The sequence below is a fragment of the Anomaloglossus baeobatrachus genome, chromosome 7, assembly GCF_048569485.1.
Source record: "Anomaloglossus baeobatrachus isolate aAnoBae1 chromosome 7, aAnoBae1.hap1, whole genome shotgun sequence".
Lineage (NCBI taxonomy): Eukaryota > Metazoa > Chordata > Amphibia > Anura > Aromobatidae > Anomaloglossus > Anomaloglossus baeobatrachus.
This window is the reverse complement of record NC_134359.1, coordinates 290,277,210-290,296,329: the sequence shown is the minus strand read 5'-3', so window position 1 is coordinate 290,296,329 and position 19,120 is coordinate 290,277,210. Positions and strand designations below refer to the sequence as shown.

The 19,120-nt window shown below is 52.4% G+C and overlaps 1 protein-coding gene across 11 annotated transcripts in view; it reads left to right on the top strand.

Annotated features, from left to right (window-relative positions):
- The first annotated feature begins 4,580 nt into the window (after positions 1 to 4,580).
- The window catches only part of MPRIP (myosin phosphatase Rho interacting protein), a 103,000-nt gene continuing 88,460 nt past the window's right edge, over positions 4,581 to 19,120 (top strand). For all 11 annotated transcript variants that reach the window (XM_075318402.1, XM_075318403.1, XM_075318398.1 and 8 more), the window contains exons 1-2: positions 4,581 to 4,918; positions 18,645 to 18,722. In XM_075318402.1, coding sequence (XP_075174517.1) covers positions 4,799 to 4,918; positions 18,645 to 18,722 — 198 coding nt within the window. In that variant the 5' untranslated portion in view covers positions 4,581 to 4,798. The remainder of the gene's footprint in view (positions 4,919 to 18,644; positions 18,723 to 19,120) is intronic.

The following is a 19,120-nucleotide window of genomic DNA, read 5'->3' as shown; positions in this document are numbered from 1 at the left end:
GTAATCTACCTGCACATGGATATGCCCTGCCCCCAGCCATGTAATATATACAAACACTGCGCGGCCGGGGAGAGACCCGAAACACACAGGAGGCGCAGGCCGGGGGGGGGACCCGAAACACACAGGAGGCGCAGGCCGGGGGGGACCCGAAACACACAGGAGGCGCAGGCCGGGGGGGGACCCGAAACACACAGGAGGCGCAGACCGGGGGGGACCCGAAACACACAGGAGGCGCAGGCCGGGGGGGACCCGAAACACACAGGAGGCGCAGGCCGGGGGGGACCCGAAACACACAGGAGGCGCAGGCCGGGGGGGGACCCGAAACACACAGGAGGCGCAGACCGGGGGGGACCCGAAACACACAGGAGGCGCAGGCCGGGGGGGACCCGAAACACACAGGAGGCGCAGGCCGGGGGGGGACCCGAAACACACAGGAGGCGCAGACCGGGGGGGACCCGAAACACACAGGAGGCGCAGACCGGGGGGGACCCGAAACACACAGGAGGCGCAGGCCGGGGGGGACCCGAAACACACAGGAGGCGCAGGCCGGGGGGGACCCGAAACACACAGGAGGCGCAGGCCGGGGGGGGACCCGAAACACACAGGAGGCGCAGACCGGGGGGGACCCGAAACACACAGGAGGCGCAGGTCGGGGGGGGGGGGGGATAATGCACATTAATTATTATATATGGAATAGATAAACCTCCGACAGCAAATATCACTAATGTCATTATATGAAAAAAATTCTATTATACTGGGTATATAGAGATTATACTGGGTATATAGAGATTATACTGGTTATATAGAGATTATACTGGGTATATAGAGATTATACTGGGTATATAGCGATTATACTGGGTATATAGAGATTATACTGGGTATATAGAGATTATACTGGGTATATAGATATTATACTGGGTATATAGAGATTATACTGGGTATATAGAGATTATACTGGGTATATAGAGATTATACTGGGTATATAGAGATTATACTGGGTATATAGAGATTACACTGGGTACATAGAGATTATACTGGGTATATAGAGATTATACTGGGTATATAGAGATTATACTGGGTATATAGAGATTATACTGGTTATATAGAGATTATACTGGGTATATAGAGATTATACTGGGTATATAGCGATTATACTGGGTATATAGAGATTATACTGGGTATATAGAGATTATACTGGGTATATAGATATTATACTAGTTATATAGAGATTATACTGGGTATATAGAGATTATACTGGGTATATAGAGATTATACTGGGTATATAGAGATTATACTGGGTATATAGCGATTATACTGGGTATATAGAGATTATACTGGGTATATAGAGATTACACTGGGTATATAGAGATTATACTGGTTATATAGAGATTACACTGGGTATATAGAGATTATACTGGGTATATAGAGATTATACTGGGTATATAGAGATTACACTGGGTATATAGAGATTATACTGGGCATATAGAGATTATACTGGGTATATAGAGATTACACTGGGTATATAGAGATTATACTGGTTATATAGAGATTATACTGGGTATATAGAGATTATACTGGGTATATAGAGATTACACTGGGTACATAGAGATTATACTGGGTATATAGAGATTATACTGGGTATATAGAGATTATACTGGGTATATAGAGATTATACTGGGTATATAGAGATTGCACTGGGTATATAGAGATTATACTGGGTATATAGAGATTATACTGGGTATATAGAGATTACACTGGGTATATAGAGATTATACTGGGTATATTGAGATTATACTGGGTACATAGAGATTATACTGGGTATATAGAGATTATACTTGGTATATAGAGATTATACTGGGTATATAGAGATTATACTGGGTATATAGAGATTGCACTGGGTATATAGAGATTATACTGGGTATATAGAGATTATACTGGGTATATAGAGATTACACTGGGTATATAGAGATTATACTGGGTATATTGAGATTATACTGGGTACATAGAGATTATACTGAGTATATAGACATTATACTGGGTATATAGAGATTACACTGGGTATATAGAAATTACACTGGGTATATAGAGATTACACTGGGTATATAGAGATTATACTGGGTATATAGAGATTACATTGGATATATAGAGATTACACTGGGTATATAGAGATTATACTGGGTATATAGAGATTACACTGGATATATAGAGATTACACTGGTTATATAGAGATTACACTGGGTATATTGAGATTACACTGGGTATATAGAGATTGCACTGGGTATATAGAGATTGCACTGGGTATATAGAGATTATACTCGGTATATAGCGATTACACTGGGTATATAGTGATTATACTGGGTATATAGAGATTATACTGGTTATGTACAGATTATACTGGTATATAGAGATTATACTATGTATATAGAGATTATACTGGGTATATAGAGATTATACTGGGTATATAGAGATTATACTCGGTATATAGCTATTATACTGGGTATATAGAGATTATACTGGGTATATAGCTATTATACTGGGTATATAGAGATTATACTGGGTATATAGCGATTATATTATGTATATAGAGATTATACTGGGTATATAGAGATTATACTGGGTATACAGAGTTTATACTGGGTATATAGAGATTATACTGGGTATATAGAGATTATACTGGGTATATAGAGATTGCACTGGGTATATAGAAATTATACTGGGTATATAGAGATTATACTGGGTATATAGAGATTACACTGGGTATATAGAGATTATACTGGGTATATAGAGATTGCACTGGGTATATAGAGATTATACTGGGTATATAGAGATTATACTGGGTATTAGGAGATTACACTGGGTATATAGAGATTATACTGGGTATATTGAGATTATACTGGGTACATAGAGATTATACTGAGTATATAGACATTATACTGGGTATATAGAGATTACACTGGGTATATAGAAATTACACTGGGTATATAGAGATTACACTGGGTAAATAGAGATTATACTGGGTATATAGAGATTACATTGGATATATAGAGATTACACTGGGTATATAGAGATTATACTGGGTATATAGAGATTACACTGGATATATAGAGATTACACTGGTTATATAGAGATTACACTGGGTATATTGAGATTACACTGGGTATATAGAGATTGCACTGGGTATATAGAGATTGCACTGGGTATATAGAGATTATACTCGGTATATAGCGATTACACTGGGTATATAGTGATTATACTGGGTATATAGAGATTATACTGGTTATGTACAGATTATACTGGTATATAGAGATTATACTATGTATATAGAGATTATACTGGGTATATAGAGATTATACTGGGTATATAGAGATTATACTCGGTATATAGCTATTATACTGGGTATATAGAGATTATACTGGGTATATAGCTATTATACTGGGTATATAGAGATTATACTGGGTATATAGCGATTATATTATGTATATAGAGATTATACTGGGTATATAGAGATTATACTGGGTATACAGAGTTTATACTGGGTATATAGAGATTATACTGGGTATATAGAGATTATACTGTTTATGTACAGATTATACTGGGTATATAGAGATTATACTGGTTATGTACAAATTATACTGGGAATATAGGGATTATACTGGGTATATAGAGATTATACTGGGTATACAGAGTTTACACTGGGTATATAGAGATTATACTGGTTATGTACAGATTATACTGGGTATATATAGAGATTACACTGGGTATATATAGAGATTATACAATCTCGATGGGCCACCCTCCCCAATGGGCCCCAGTGCCTTGAAGGGTCACACTCTGCAATGGGCCACCCATAAATATAACATTTATAACTTGGAAATGCGGAGACTTTGTCAGGAGTTTATAGAATAAAAGAACAATTTACATTTTACTCAAAAATATAAAGAGAAAAATCAGAAAAACTGAAAATTGTGCAGTGGTCTCCGTCTCTTAATTTTTGCCAGTGTATATATTGCAGTGCACTGTATACAGTATGTATGTGTTGCAGTGAAATACTACACACACACACACACACACACACACACACACATATTGCAGTGCACTGTACACAGTATGTATGTGTGTTGCAGTGCAGTAGTAGACATATATTGCAGTGCACTGTATATGGTATGTATGTGTTGAAGTGCAGTAGTATACACATATATTGCAGTGCAGTAGTATACAGATATGTTGGCGTGCACTGTACAGTGTATATATTGCAGTGCACTGTACACAGTATGCATGTGTTGCAGTGCATTAGTATAAACATATATTGCAGTGCATTGTACACAGTATGTATGTGTGGCATTGCAGTAGTATACACATACAGTATATTGCAGTGCACTGTACACAGGCTCCGCCCCCGCAGCTGTCACTGGATCCCTTGGGAATGCTGCGCCTCCACCTAACCTCTCCGCAGGCTCCGCCCCCCGCAGTGACAGCCGATGCTGCTGGCCGCTCATGCTCCGCTTTCTTTTGTTATCCTGCGGGAGGAGGAGGTGGGGGAGGGCATGCCGTGCTCTGATTGGCTGTCCCTGCTGTCAGTCACGCTCCCCGTTGGCCCCGCCCGGCGCCTCTGCCCGGTCCGTTCCAATGTCTCAGTAAGCGGCGGACAGCAGAGCGGGGGCAGCGGCCGGGATTACAGGAGCAGCTCCGCTGCCCGGGATGTGAGTGCGCCCGCCGCCTGCCTGCCCGCCCGCCCGCGGGATGGGGGACGGCCCCTAGTCTGCCCTCACTGCGCTGCTGTGTCACCCCGGCCCTCGCGATGTCGGCGAAGGAGAACCCGTGCAAGAAGTTCCAGGCCAATATCTTCAACAAGAGCAAATGTCAGAACTGCTTCAAGCCGCGGGAGTCTCATCTCCTGTCAGACGAGGACCTGAACCAGGTGAGCGGAGGCCCCCGCCCCGGCGCTCCGCACTGCCCCCTGCCGGCCCCGGCGCTCCGCACTGCCCCCTGCCGGCCTCCCGCCCCGGCGCTCGGCACTGCCCCCTGCCGGCCCCGGCGCTCCGCACTGCCCCCTGCCGGCCCCGGCGCTCCGCACTGCCCCCTGCCGGCCCCGGCGCTCCGCACTGCCCCCTGCCGGCCCCGGCGCTCCGCACTGCCCCCTGCCGGCCTCCCGCCCCGGCGCTCGGCACTGCCCCCTGCCGGCCCCGGCGCTCCGCACTGCCCCCTGCCGGCCTCCCGCCCCGGCGCTCGGCACTGCCCCCTGCCGGCCCCGGCGCTCCGCACTGCCCCCTGCCGGCCCCCCGCCCCGGCGCTCCGCACTGCCCCCTGCCGGCCTCCCGCCCCGGCGTTCCGCACTGCCCCCTGCCGGCCTCCCGCCCCGGCGTTCCGCACTGCCCCCTGCCGGCCTCCCGCCCCGGCGTTCCGCACTGCCCCCTGCCGGCCTCCCGCCCCGGCGTTCCGCACTGCCCCCTGCCGGCCTCCCGCCCCGGCGTTCCGCACTGCCCCCTGCCGGCCTCCCGCCCCGGCGTTCCGCACTGCCCCCTGCCGGCCTCCCGCCCCGGCGTTCCGCACTGCCCCCTGCCGGCCTCCCGCCCCGGCGTTCCGCACTGCCCCCTGCCGGCCTCCCGCCCCGGCGCTCCGCACTGCCCCCTGCCGGCCCCGGCGCTCCGCACTGCCCCCTGCCGGCCCCGGCGCTCCGCACTGCCCCCTGCCGGCCCCGGCGCTCCGCACTGCCCCCTGCCGGCCCCGGCGCTCCGCACTGCCTCCTGCCGGACAGAGGTGCACGGTCTGGGACGTCTGCCAGTGGGTGCAGGAGGTGTTGTGGGGCCTGGTTACCCCCATCATAATGTGCGTAGGGCTCCCATCATAATGTGCGCAGGCCCTGACCCCCACTTCCCCATCATCAACGTTTGCCCTCCTGACAGTGTTGGTCCTCTGTTTTATTCGTTTGCCCTTTTACCCTTTGACGGTGCAAGTCCGGTGCCAATTACCCCCCCTGATGGTGACGGTCCACTCCATTTTGATCCATTTGCCTCCCTCACGGTGCCGATCCTCTCTGTTGATACAGTTCCCCCCCACGGTACCAGTCCTCTGTAATGATACGTTTACTCTCCTGGTCGTGCCGGCCCTCTCTGCGTTGGTCCGTTTGTCCCTCTGGCGGTTTCGGCCCTCTCTGCGTTGGTCCGTTTGTCCCTCTGGCGGTTTCGGCCCTCTCTGCGTTGGTCCGTTTGTCCCTCTGGCGGTTTCGGCCCTCTCTGCGTTGGTCCGTTTGTCCCTCTGGCGGTTTCGGCCCTCTCTGCGTTGGTCCGTTTGTCCCTCTGGCGGTTTCGGCCCTCTCTGCGTTGGTCCGTTTGTCCCTCTGGCGGTTTCGGCCCTCTCTGCGTTGGTCCGTTTGTCCCTCTGGCGGTTTCGGCCCTCTCTGCGTTGGTCCGTTTGTCTCTCTGGCGGTTTCGGCCCTCTCTGCGTTGGTCCGTTTGTCCCTCTGGCGGTTTCGGCCCTCTCTGCGTTGGTCCGTTTGTCCCTCTGGCGGTGACGGCCCTCTCTGCGTTGGTCCGTTTGCCCCTCTGGCGGTGACGGCCCTCTCTGCGTTGGTCCGTTTGTCCCTCTGGCGGTGACGGCCCTCTCTGCGTTGGTCCGTTTGTCCCTCTGGCGGTGACGGCCCTCTCTGCGTTGGTCCGTTTGTCCCTCTGGCGGTGACGGCCCTCTCTGCGTTGGTCCGTTTGTCCCTCTGGCGGTGACGGCCCTCTCTGCGTTGGTCCGTTTGTCCCTCTGGCGGTGACGGCCCTCTCTGCGTTGGTCCGTTTGTCCCTCTGGCGGTGACGGCCCTCACTGCGTTGGTACGTTTGTCCCTCTGGCGGTGACGGCCCTCTCTGCGTTGGTACGTTTGTCCCTCTGGCGGTGACGGCCCTCTCTGCGTTGGTACGTTTGTCCCTCTGGCGGTGACGGCCCTCTCTGCGTTGGTACGTTTGTCCCTCTGGCGGTGACGGCCCTCTCTGCGTTGGTACGTTTGCCCCTCTGGCGGTGACGGCCCTCTCTGCGTTGGTACGTTTGTCCCTCTGGCGGTGACGGCCCTCTCTGCGTTGGTACGTTTGTCCCTCTGGCGGTTTCGGCCCTCTCTGCGTTGGTACGTTTGCCCCTCTGGCGGTGACGGCCCTCTCTGCGTTGGTACGTTTGTCCCTCTGGCGGTGACGGCCCTCTCTGGGTTGGTACGTTTGTCCCTCTGGCGGTGACGGCCCTCTCTGCGTTGGTCCGTTTGCCCCTCTGGCGGTGACGGCCCTCTCTGCGTTGGTCCGTTTGCCCCTCTGGCGGTGACGGCCCTCTCTGCGTTGGTCCGTTTGTCCCTCTGGCGGTGACGGCCCTCTCTGCGTTGGTCCGTTTGTCCCTCTGGCGGTGACGGCCCTCTCTGCGTTGGTCCGTTTGTCCCTCTGGCGGTGACGGCCCTCTCTGCGTTGGTCCGTTTGTCCCTCTGGCGGTGACGGCCCTCTCTGCGTTGGTCCGTTTGTCCCTCTGGCGGTGACGGCCCTCTCTGCGTTGGTCCGTTTGTCCCTCTGGCGGTGACGGCCCTCACTGCGTTGGTACGTTTGTCCCTCTGGCGGTGACGGCCCTCTCTGCGTTGGTACGTTTGTCCCTCTGGCGGTGACGGCCCTCTCTGCGTTGGTACGTTTGTCCCTCTGGCGGTGACGGCCCTCTCTGCGTTGGTACGTTTGTCCCTCTGGCGGTGACGGCCCTCTCTGCGTTGGTACGTTTGTCCCTCTGGCGGTGACGGCCCTCTCTGCGTTGGTACGTTTGCCCCTCTGGCGGTGACGGCCCTCTCTGCGTTGGTACGTTTGCCCCTCTGGCGGTGACGGCCCTCTCTGCGTTGGTACGTTTGTCCCTCTGGCGGTGACGGCCCTCTCTGCGTTGGTACGTTTGTCCCTCTGGCGGTGACGGCCCTCTCTGCGTTGGTACGTTTGTCCCTCTGGCGGTGACGGCCCTCTCTGCGTTGGTACGTTTGTCCCTCTGGCGGTGACGGCCCTCTCTGCGTTGGTACGTTTGTCCCTCTGGCGGTGACGGCCCTCTCTGCGTTGGTACGTTTGTCCCTCTGGCGGTGACGGCCCTCTCTGCGTTGGTACGTTTGTCCCTCTGGCGGTGACGGCCCTCTCTGTGTTGGTACGTTTGTCCCTCTGGCGGTGACGGCCCTCTCTGTGTTGGTACGTTTGTCCCTCTGGCGGTGACGGCCCTCTCTGTGTTGGTACGTTTGTCCCTCTGGCGGTGACGGCCCTCTCTGCGTTGGTACGTTTGCCCCTCTGGCGGTGACGGCCCTCTCTGCGTTGGTACGTTTGTCCCTCTGGCGGTGACGGCCCTCTCTGCGTTGGTACGTTTGTCCCTCTGGCGGTGACGGCCCTCTCTGCGTTGGTACGTTTGTCCCTCTGGCGGTGACGGCCCTCTCTGCGTTGGTACGTTTGTCCCTCTGGCGGTGACGGCCCTCTCTGCGTTGGTACGTTTGTCCCTCTGGCGGTGACGGCCCTCTCTGCGTTGGTACGTTTGTCCCTCTGGCGGTGACTGCCCTCTCTGCGTTGGTACGTTTGTCCCTCTGGCGGTGACGGCCCTCTCTGTGTTGGTACGTTTGTCCCTCTGGCGGTGACGGCCCTCTCTGTGTTGGTACGTTTGTCCCTCTGGCGGTGACGGCCCTCTCTGTGTTGGTACGTTTGTCCCTCTGGCGGTGACGGCCCTCTCTGCGTTGGTACGTTTGTCCCTCTGGCGGTGACGGCCCTCTCTGCGTTGGTACGTTTGTCCCTCTGGCGGTGACGGCCCTCTCTGCGTTGGTACGTTTGTCCCTCTGGCGGTGACGGCCGTCTCTGCGTTGGTACGTTTGTCCCTCTGGCGGTGACGGCCCTCTCTGCGTTGGTACGTTTGTCCCTCTGGCGGTGACGGCCCTCTCTGCGTCGGTACGTTTGTCCCTCTGGCGGTGACGGCCCTCTCTGCGTCGGTACGTTTGTCCCTCTGACGGTGACGGCCCTCTCTGCGTCGGTACGTTTGTCCCTCTGGCGGTGACGGCCCTCTCTGCGTCGGTACGTTTGTCCCTCTGGCGGTGACGGCCCTCTCTGCGTCGGTACGTTTGCCCCTCTCTGTGTCGGTACGTTTGCCCCTCTGGCGTTGCCGGCCCTCTCTGTGTCGGTACGTTTGCCCCTCTGGCGTTGCCGGCCCTCTCTGTGTCGGTACGTTTGCCCCTCTGGCGTTGCCGGCCCTCTCTGTGTCGGTACGTTTGCCCCTCTGGCGTTGCCGGCCCTCTCTGTGTCGGTACGTTTGCCCCTCTGGCGTTGCCGGCCCTCTCTGTGTCGGTACGTTTGCCCCTCTGGCGTTGCCGGCCCTCTCTGTGTCGGTACGTTTGCCCCTCTGGCGTTGCCGGCCCTCTCTGTGTCGGTACGTTTGCCCCTCTGGCGTTGCCGGCCCTCTCTGTGTCGGTGCGTTTGCCCCCCTCTCTGTGTCGGTGCGTTTGCCCCCCTCTCTGTGTCGGTGCGTTTGCCCCCCTCTCTGTGTGTCGGTGCGTTTGCCCCCCTCTCTGTGTGTCGGTGCGTTTGCCCCCCTCTCTGTGTGTCGGTGCGTTTGCCCCCCTCTCTGTGTGTCGGTGCGTTTGCCCCCCTCTCTGTGTGTCGGTGCGTTTGCCCCCCTCTCTGTGTGTCGGTGCGTTTGCCCCCCTCTCTGTGTGTCGGTGCGTTTGCCCCCCTCTCTGTGTGTCGGTGCGTTTGCCCCCCTCTCTGTGTGTCGGTGCGTTTGCCCCCCTCTCTGTGTGTCGGTGCGTTTGCCCCCCTCTCTGTGTGTCGGTGCGTTTGCCCCCCTCTCTGTGTGTCGGTGCGTTTGCCCCCCTCTCTGTGTGTCGGTGCGTTTGCCCCCCTCTCTGTGTGTCGGTGCGTTTGCCCCCCTCTCTGTGTGTCGGTGCGTTTGCCCCCCTCTCTGTGTGTCGGTGCGTTTGCCCCCCTCTCTGTGTGTCGGTGCGTTTGCCCCCCTCTCTGTGTGTCGGTGCGTTTGCCCCCCTCTCTGTGTGTCGGTGCGTTTGCCCCCCTCTCTGTGTGTCGGTGCGTTTGCCCCCCTCTCTGTGTGTCGGTGCGTTTGCCCCCCTCTCTGTGTGTCGGTGCGTTTGCCCCCCTCTCTGTGTGTCGGTGCGTTTGCCCCCCTCTCTGTGTGTCGGTGCGTTTGCCCCCCTCTCTGTGTGTCGGTGCGTTTGCCCCCCTCTCTGTGTGTCGGTGCGTTTGCCCCCCTCTCTGTGTGTCGGTGCGTTTGCCCCCCTCTCTGTGTTGATACCGTTTCATATGCACTGATTACTCTTATACGCAGCGTCACATCTTCATTGATTGTGTGATATTTGCCGTCATGTGACCCGGCCCTCGTATTCGGGGCCTTGGAGAACGTCCAGCCGTGGATGAGGCCTTGTGTTAGGCCCCACTTGATTGCTCCCCCCCCCCCCCTTGTCTTGTGTGAATGTGCGGCAGCGGAGGGGTTAATCCTCGATCATTCCGCCTTGGGCAGCAGCCGTCCTTCTCCAGCTTTACGGGTTGCACTTAGCAGTGGAAATTGCATATTTCCTGAATGTGCAGCAGAATTCCTGCGCCCAGGAGCCTGGAATCATCATCATCATCATCATCACCGTCACTATGGGAGGATTCCTCAGGCTTTCCACTTGTCTATCTGCAGGAGGAGGAGGGCGGCGGATCCAATGGATCCAAAATCCCAGCCAGCGACGGTTTCATTACCAAGAGCTGCTCACTTCCCGACAAGTCTTCTCCCTTTTTCTGCTGTTTGGTGTCTGTATATTGGGGGCTTCCTGTGACCGGGGGGTGGGGGGGCGGCTGTCAGTGCATTGTAGTGACATGAATGGCCGCAGTCATTGCACCCGGTGTTGTGTGTCTCCATGGCATAATGCATGAATCTGCAGAGAAAAGGGGGCTATAAACTCCCATCCGGGGTCTTGTAAGACGTTCCTATCCTGTAAAATAGATGTTCCTTGGAGAATGCTGTGCTGTGTGTTAGGAGCCTGGACCGAGCCCCTCCTAGTGCGCACGGTCGGGGGGTCCATGTAATTTGGAATGACTGTTACTATCAACCTGCAGCCAAAAAAAAGACCTCTCCAGCCCTGAACTAAAGTACAGTAAATACAGGCTGCACAGAGAATGTGTTCACTATGACAATGTATCACATTGCATGTCTCCTGTATTCTACCCCAGAGCAGCATTCACTATTCTGCTGGTGCAGTCATACATTACCTCCTGTATTATACTCCAGAGCTGCACTCACTATTCTGCAGTTGCCGTCAGTATGTACATACATTACTGATCTTGAGTTGCCTCTTGTATTATACTCCAGAGCTGCGCTCACTATTCTGCTGGTGCAGTCACTGTGTACTTACATTACATTACTAATCCTGAGTTACCTCCTGTATTATACTCCAGAGCTGCACTCACTATTCTGCTGGTGCAGTCACTGTGTACTTACATTACATTACTAATCCTGAGTTACCTCCTGTATTATACTCCAGAGCTGCACTCACTATTCTGCTGGTGCAGTCACTGTGTACATACATTACTGATCCTGAGTTACCTCCTGTATTATACTCCAGAGCTGCGCTCACTATTCTACTGGTGCAGTCACTGTGTACATACATTACTGATCCTGAGTTACCTCCTGTTTTATACTCCAGAGCTGCACTCACTATTCTGCTGGTGCAGTCACTGTGTACATACATTACATTACTGATCCTGAGTTACCTCCTGTTTTATACTCCAGAGCTGCACTCACTATTCTGTTGGTGTAATTGTTTACTCTATATTTTCCCATGGGTGACTGGGGGGAGTGAGCTGCAGCATAGCAGAGCCCTTCCTCCTTCCCCGTTGATGATGTGACCCTATATAAATGCCCCTGTGTAGCCCCGGCCTCCGGAGGTTTGTGAGGACTGGTGAATCAGCGCCCGTCTTCCTATGTAATAATACCATGGACCCCCCCCACCTTCTGCGCTGCACCCTGTATGGTTATGTCCCTTTGTGCAGTGATGATTGGCAGCCCCTCTTAGTATTTGGGATATATCCGGCCGGCGGGGGGACGTCGTCTTCCAGGAGCTCTTTACTCCTGGTGGTTTTGCAGCTTCTGTGCGGAGCCCCGGAGGCAGAGTCGTCTCATCACTGACCGAGCATGAATTAAACATAACTGACTTCTTTCCCAGGGCTCTATGCTCTCATAGATTTCAGGCCCCCACAAGCCCGCTCCAAATTCTCACACCTGGAGATGACGAGGGAAGCCAGGGCGGAGGGCAGTGCCACCGCTGTGCTGGGATGTCATTATATACAGAGCGTAATTACAGACAGTGTAATGCATAGGACTTCCAACTGAGCACACCTCGCTTTGCTGCACATTGTGCGTTTACACCTGAGGCCAGGACACTTTGTTGCACACTGCAGTGTTATAGCTGAGGACAATTAGCCTTGCACATGCGCATTGCACAGATGCAGTTGTTGACAGTTCATCTAGCTTTGCTGCGCGTGCGCACTGTACAAATGCAGCTTAGGGCAGGTCTACTCACTGCGCATTGCATGGATACAGACAAGCACAAGTCGCTTCACTTTCCTGCGCATGCGCGTTGCACATACACAACAGAGGTCAGATCACCACACTTCATTGCGCATGTGCACTGCAGCTGAAGACTAGTTGCTGCGCATGTGCATTACATAGATTCGGGCAGGTTGCCTCGCTGCTCATGCGATTTTCATAGGTGCAGCTGAGAGCAACTCATCTAGCTTTCCTGCGTATGCGCACTGTACAAATGAAACTTAGGATAGGTCGACTAACTGCACAGTGCATGGATAAAGCAAAGCACAAGTCTCCTCACTTGTTTGCGCATGCACAAACAAGGTCAGGTCACATCGCTTCATTGCGCATGCACTGTGCAGCTGAAGACGAGTTGATGCGCATGCGCGATTCTGGCAGGTCACCTCGCTGCTCATGTAATTTGCCCAGGTGCAGCTGAGGACAGGTCACATTGCTTTATTGCGCATGCACAACTGCAGCGGAGGTCAGGTTGCCTCACTGCCCATTGCACAGATGCAGCGGAGTACAGGTCACCTTCTTTGCGCATGCACAGATGCAGCGGAGGACAGGTCACCTGCTTTGCACATGCACAGAGGCAGCGGAGGACAGGTCACCTTCTTTGCGCATGCACAGATGTAGCGGAGGACAGGTCACCTACTTTGCGCATGCACAGAGGCAGCGGAGGACCAGTCACCAAACTTTGGTGTTTTTGAACCCGGTGCAGCTGCACTGTTTGCCTGAAACCTTGGACATTAGGAAACCTGCGTGACCTTCCCATGGAAACCATAATTAATGTCTGTGCAGATGTTTCTGGTAATCTTCAATGACAACTGCATGAGACAGGGAGCAATGAGAGCTCATTATAGCCGTGCAGCCCGCGTCACCAGTCTGGGGGTCAGCGACCAGGCCCCGGCCCCCTCGTTCTCTGGAATCTTGACACGATGGGATTGTTTTCCTTTCCTCCTTCCTGCGGACTCCGGTTGCTCGCCTTTTGATCTGGCCAATTATTTCGGGAACGCCTTTGTTGTCGTCGCCTTCGTCTATTATCTGGGAGGATGCACAGTGCTGGCTTTTGTCACTCGGTGCTGGGATATGTAGTTCTGCAGACGCCGGCCGCTTGGCTCTGCTGTAAAGCCCCCTGTTTATTTAGGACGTGCTCCTGGTGACACACATCTTGTATATTTGGGCACAGGATTAGAAGGTGGCTACGGACGGTGCGTGTTGGCAGAGACCACTATGTACACAGCCCGTCAGTCATCCCCTGCAGATTCTGCCAGAACATGAAATACTATACAGCGCAGCACAATTAATCCCGGGCATTACTAGTCTTCATCCGGAGCCAGGACCTTGTGCACGGGGATAAGACGCGTGAATGCCGCAGGGTTATGTTAGCGCCCATGCATTTTACCAAAGACCCACGCGGTTTGTCCCAACTCCCTTCACATATTTCGAGCGCCAAGTGCTGATTAATTTGCGATGAGTCTTGGTACATTCGTCCCTCCTAAGTCATAGCGATTGCATGAGTGCAATCCTTTTAGGCAGGCTATTGTTCTCTTTTATCAGGCCGGCATTGTCCCTGTTAGTGTTGAGCGGACCCGGACTTCAAAAATCCGGATCCGCGCGGTTTCAGCGGTAGATCCGGATCCGACCCGGACGCGGGATTCCGGGTGCACGATCCGGATTCGGCTTGTGTTTTTTACTCTTTCTTTTTCTCTTTTTCTTTTTTCTCTTTTTCTTTTTCTCTTTTTCTTTTTCTCTTTTTCTTTTTCTCTTTTTCTTTTTCTCTTTTTCTTTTTCTCTTTTTCTTTTTCTCTTTTTCTCTTTTTCTTTTTCTCTTTTTCTCTTTTTCTTTTTCTCTTTTTCTTTTTCTCTTTTTCTTTTTCTCTTTTTCTTTTTCTCTTTTTCTTTTTCTCTTTCTCTTTTTCTCTTTCTCTTTTTCTCCTCTTTTTTTCGGATTTCCCTGTCAACCCACCACTGATCCGCCGGACCCGGATTATTAGCAATTCACTCAACTCTAGTCCCTGTCTGTTGATGAGCTCCACGTCCCGACCCACCGCGGAGGAGACAACATTTTGCAGCTCCGCTTGTCGCATGCCCTCGGCATATATGGAGGGGTTAATGGAGGGCTGTGGAGTCTGGATTTTACAGTCTGCACCGTTGTCTTCGGTTTTCTGTGTGGGCCCCGGCCGGTGACATAACAGCGTAATCCACTGCGGTGATGTAACCAGTAATCTTATTGCTCTAATGAGTCTCTGCCAAGTGACTCACTCGGGGAATGTTGGCTCTCGTCTCCACTCTGGGCGGCTCGCAAAAGATCTGGTCTGGGTTTTTTTTTTTTTTCTTAATGGGTTAAGTATTTTTTTAAAGTTTAAAGGGGACCGCCATGGGTCCGTGTCCATCCCTCAATCTACTATGATATAAAGATGCTTGTCGTCAAAGGGACAGACACCAAAAGAGTGTGCTCTGCATGGCACTGTATTATGAATGCGTCCTAAAATATCCGTGGTGGACAGTGAGGCCCAATTACCTTCTATAGGTGCCTTATTTCACCTTCCTCTGGCATTGCAATGCTGAACGGTCCCCCGAGCGCAGAGTGCCTCTGGGTGATATACAGCAGTTTCTGGGAGGTAGACCCAGTCTGTAATGACGGGGGGCTGCCCGGACTTTCCTGATTTGGTGAGGGCTCCTTGGGGCCGCTCAGTGTCTCCTAATGTGCCCGGATTTGCATAATGACAGGTTTGAGAAGCGTCTTATTACACCGGAGCAGGTAGGGGAGGCGTCTGTAGAATTGGGAGCCGCGGTGACACGGTCATATCCTCAGGTTAATATGCGGATGCGAGTGATGAAACATGGACGCCCCGGCATTGGATACGTAAGTGACAGCCGCAGACCCCCCCTATCTACAGGTGTGCGTCGCTCCGCACTGATCCGCTTCTATGCAGCGCATTATTCTCCTACCTCTCTGGTTGGAAGCACTCGCTCCCCTACTGCTTTGTCTAATGTACATTCTGCCCTAGTGCATCATGGGACATGTAGTTCTAACTGTTGCGTTTGGACTCTATGCGGGGAGTTGTAGTTTGGCAACAAGTAGGGGGAGACCCCCTGTAAATGAAAGTAGATGTTTTCTGGCAATGAGAGGCGCCTATCGGTTATCTATGACGTACGGGCGACATTACTGCTGCTCCTCCTGAATCCGGTCAGTGACATTTTGAGAATTACCCTTTTATCCGCGGACCTCTCATGACCTTCACTATTTCTTTGTGTAAGGTTGCCTTGTGTCTCTTATCTTTTAATATCTGTTATTTCATTAAAGCAGTTCCTCCTTTAGGTGTGTGTGGCTGCAGTGTAAAGCATGGCAGCCCGAGCCTCTAGGACGGGAGGCAGATTTCAGACTCCAATAGACTGACTCCACCTTTAGATGCATTTTCTCCTCGGGCAGCTTTTTTTTTTTTACTCTCTCAAGGTCTTCCTCTAATGGCCGAGCTAAAATCCGACGTGTGACTCTTCTGATCCACAATCCCGAGGTCTTTCTCTAATGGGAGAGCTAAAATCCCACATATCTGACTCTTCTGATCCACAATAACAAGGTCTTTCTCTAATGGCCGAGCTAAAATTCGACATGTCTGACTCTTTTGATCCTCAATCCCGAGGTCTTCCTCTAATGTCCGAGCTAAAATCCGACATGTCTGACTCTTCTGATCCACAATCACGAGGTCTTCCTCTAATGGTCATGCTAAAATCTGACATAGGTGACTCTTCTGATCCTCAATTGCTCGTCTTCCATGCTCCAGGTCGTTGTCTGCCGTATACAGAGGGATGGTGGAAACTCTCCTACAGTAGATGTCCTCCTCCATACCAGTCCTAATCCCAGAGGACCCTGCACCTAGAGGATCACTGCGGGGGCCACAGTTCTTGGGTCTACACTACTGTCTCTGCCTCAATGCGATGCTACAATGTCGGCCATATTGGTGGTCACCAGTCCGCCATGATATAAAGTGGCGGTATTGTGCCAGGATCTTTGAGGTTAAGGCTACATGGAGACCTTAGCCATGATCCACATGTCTCAGCCAAAGATGTACAAGGCAGATAATGCCGGCAAATTGTGACCCACAAATTGTCCCAAAATATCCAACCGGTTCTGACTTTGTGCTTGCGGTCGTGGTTCTTTGGAGGGGACGCACCCTCTCTGATCAAGCTGAGGGTCCCGGTTTTGGCTTGTCTCTGATTCTTAGCTCCATCTCTGCAGATATTTGGGGGCCGTGGGGCTCGGTGGTCCATGTTTTGACCTGCTCATGAGCGGTGGATCCGGCACACGTGACGCCTGCTCATCGTCTTCTCGGCTCCGGGCGGCGGAGCTGGTCGGGGTTGTTTACACGGCCGTACTCTTGGACGTACATCCGATGCCGAACCTGGCCCCGTCCGTCAGCGCTCAGGGATTTCCTCTTTGGTTTTGTACCTTTCTAAAAACAGACGGACAGCTGCCATGTGAGGATATCGGGAAGACGAAACAATGCGACAGCTGGACGCGGCCCCCCGAACGCCCCTCGTGTTACATTACAGCCGGTGTTTGTTACTGTTGCATCCAGCGTGCTACAATGTATGAGTGCGGAGAACCGGATTCCGGTGCACTGGAGGGGGCTGGCTGCAGATGGCATTGGCCCCTGTAAATATCGTGAAGTCGCGGCGTCACTCTGCTCGCTGTTGTCACCCAGTTTACAGCCGCCTTCTGGTTTATGTGGCAGAGACCTATTATCAGAGCGGTTATTTCGGGAGTGACGGGGCCGCCGGACCGGACGGATCGCCCATTCAATAAACCGAGCATTAAAAGCCTCGCAAACTGTCCCGGGCGGCATCAATGGAGCATTTCACAACCGTCGTAAACATTGTCACCGCCATATACAAAATGTGTCACCTCCAAGTGCACGAGGGGCGGTGAGGGGGGGGACGCGAAGAAGCATTGAGCTTAAATTTAGCATTTCGGTGCTCAAAAACTGTTACCGCACAAAAAAACGACCATAAAACCGCCCCCATGTGAATACAGCCCAACCGCTGTGGTATATATTACAGGGACGCGTCCGCGGGGAAGGGTTTGGTCACTTTTCTCCGCTTTATTTGCGCAAATTTTGCAATATTTTCTCGGAATGTTCTAATACGAATCCTATAGAAGTGTACAGTTCTGTGTCCTCCTCTGGCTGAGGCCGGGGGGCTCCTCTAAGCCCGGAGGTCCGGGGGTCTGTGTGATGTCTGGGTGATGTCAGCAGGCCGCGAGAAGTAAACTGTTTATATTCCGCGCACCCATCACTTATCCCTTATATAGTCATACGGTGCCGGCCCGGACCACCGAGGTGACTGATGGATCCGAGAGGTCCGAGGGGGCTTCTGTACGACTTGACCACAGGTGACTTGTGAAATCCACACTCTTGGGAAACATGGCGGCCGCGGTGCTGCGCAGGATCTCTGTGGCAGATCTTCCTGTAGCGTGTAAACTAACCCCGGCACTTCCCGCTGGCCTTCCTCTCCTGTCACCCGCTGGCGCGTGTTAAGGTGCTGCTGTCACCTCTGATCCTGTGCAGGCGCCGACGACACTGAGCAGAGCAGCCGCGCCGGCCGACGTGTATATACAGGTGCAATGCGCAGACATGGTGATAAATCCTCTAACACCCAGCTTTCCCAGGCTACTGAATGGCAGAGATGAATTAGAGCCAAATGTAGCTCTGCTCAGAGATTATCACCCAGCTTTCCCAGGCTACTGAATGGCAGAGATGAGTTAGAGCCAAATGTAGCTCTGCTCAGAGAGAATCACCCAGCTTTCCCAGGTTCAGATAGGACTTTACTATGGGGTTATATTGGACCAAAAAAAGATGGCTTACAACCAAGTGTAGCACAGGTCATGGAGATCATCACCCAGCTTTCCCAGGTACAGAAAGGACTGTATGGGGTCATATTGGACCAGAAAAGATGGGTTACAGCCAAATGTAGCGCAGGTCATTGAGATCAACAACCCAGCTTTCCCAGGTACAGATAGGACTTTGGTTATGGGGTCATCTGATGCGGCGCTTGTTCTTGTACATCGAGGATCCTATAATTCGATTTCTTTTTTGTTTTTACAGGCCAAGCCGATTTATGGAGGATGGCTCCTGCTCGCGCCGGAGGGCACTGATTTTGACAATCCAATGCACAGATCCCGGGTAAGAAAAAAAAACCTCATCCACACATTAAAAGGCTTAAAGTTTGTCTTGTGCCGGCTGCGGTCTGCACCGCTCCGTTATCTGCGCTGAGGAGCGTCGGTGCGTGCTACACCCCTCCATATTACCAGTACCTGGCATTGTGGAAGCCTTAACGTTTCCTTAAATCGCTCAATCTCAGTGACAATCAGATGCTTTGTTGGTTTTTTTTTTTTTTTTTTTTTTTTATTGGGGTTTTTGGAGTCTCTGCTGGCAGACCCACTAAGAATGCTTCGGTATAGTACCAAAAAATAGATAAATGAGGGGCCTCCAGGATAGTGGGTCTTATGGGACAGACCTGTACCATAATCCTATGGAATTATAAGCTCAGGATAGCCCTTTAAAAAAAGAAACTAGATTTA